The sequence below is a fragment of the Seriola dumerili genome, unplaced genomic scaffold, assembly GCF_002260705.1.
Source record: "Seriola dumerili isolate Sdu_G_001 unplaced genomic scaffold, Sdu_1.0 BDQW01000011.1, whole genome shotgun sequence".
NCBI lineage: Eukaryota > Metazoa > Chordata > Actinopteri > Carangiformes > Carangidae > Seriola > Seriola dumerili.
In genome coordinates this window covers 362,024-362,456 of record NW_019174266.1, presented here as the reverse complement: position 1 = coordinate 362,456, position 433 = coordinate 362,024, and the positions used below count along the sequence as shown (strand labels likewise).

The 433-nt window shown below is 55.2% G+C and overlaps 1 protein-coding gene across 1 annotated transcript in view; it reads right to left on the bottom strand.

Moving 5' to 3' along the window:
- shank2 (SH3 and multiple ankyrin repeat domains 2) overlaps window positions 1-433 on the bottom strand; it is a 135,137-nt gene that overhangs the window by 21,114 nt on the left and 113,590 nt on the right. The window contains exon 17 of the mRNA XM_022746879.1: window positions 45-180. Within this exon, the coding sequence (XP_022602600.1) occupies window positions 45-180 (136 nt within the window). The remainder of the gene's footprint in view (window positions 1-44; window positions 181-433) is intronic.

The following is a 433-nucleotide window of genomic DNA, read 5'->3' as shown; positions in this document are numbered from 1 at the left end:
TTATGGATCTCTGTGGTGCAGCGCTGTGGAAGACGCCGCCGTACCTTTTTTGCGCGCCGTGTCCTCGGGGTCCAGATTCCGACTCACGGTCACGACTTTGATCAGGAGCCGGTTTCCTCCCTGGCGGATCATGTTGACCACCTGTCTGTGGCCCACCTTCACCACGTTCTCCTGGTTCACCTGCGGACACAGACGCACACACGACAGCAGAGCTGGTGAGCGGTTTGATTGAGAACATTATGACACGTCGGCCCGTGTGGAAACATGACGTCAGGCCTCTCCATCTCCAGAGCACAACACCTTTTAGACGTGACCTCACATCACTTCTTCCTGCTCCCACAGGATTTCCACTGGTGAGACCGTCATCCATCATTTACACTCTTCATCCTTTAAGTCCAAAGCAGAACCAGAGGAGCCGTCAGACGGCTGTGAC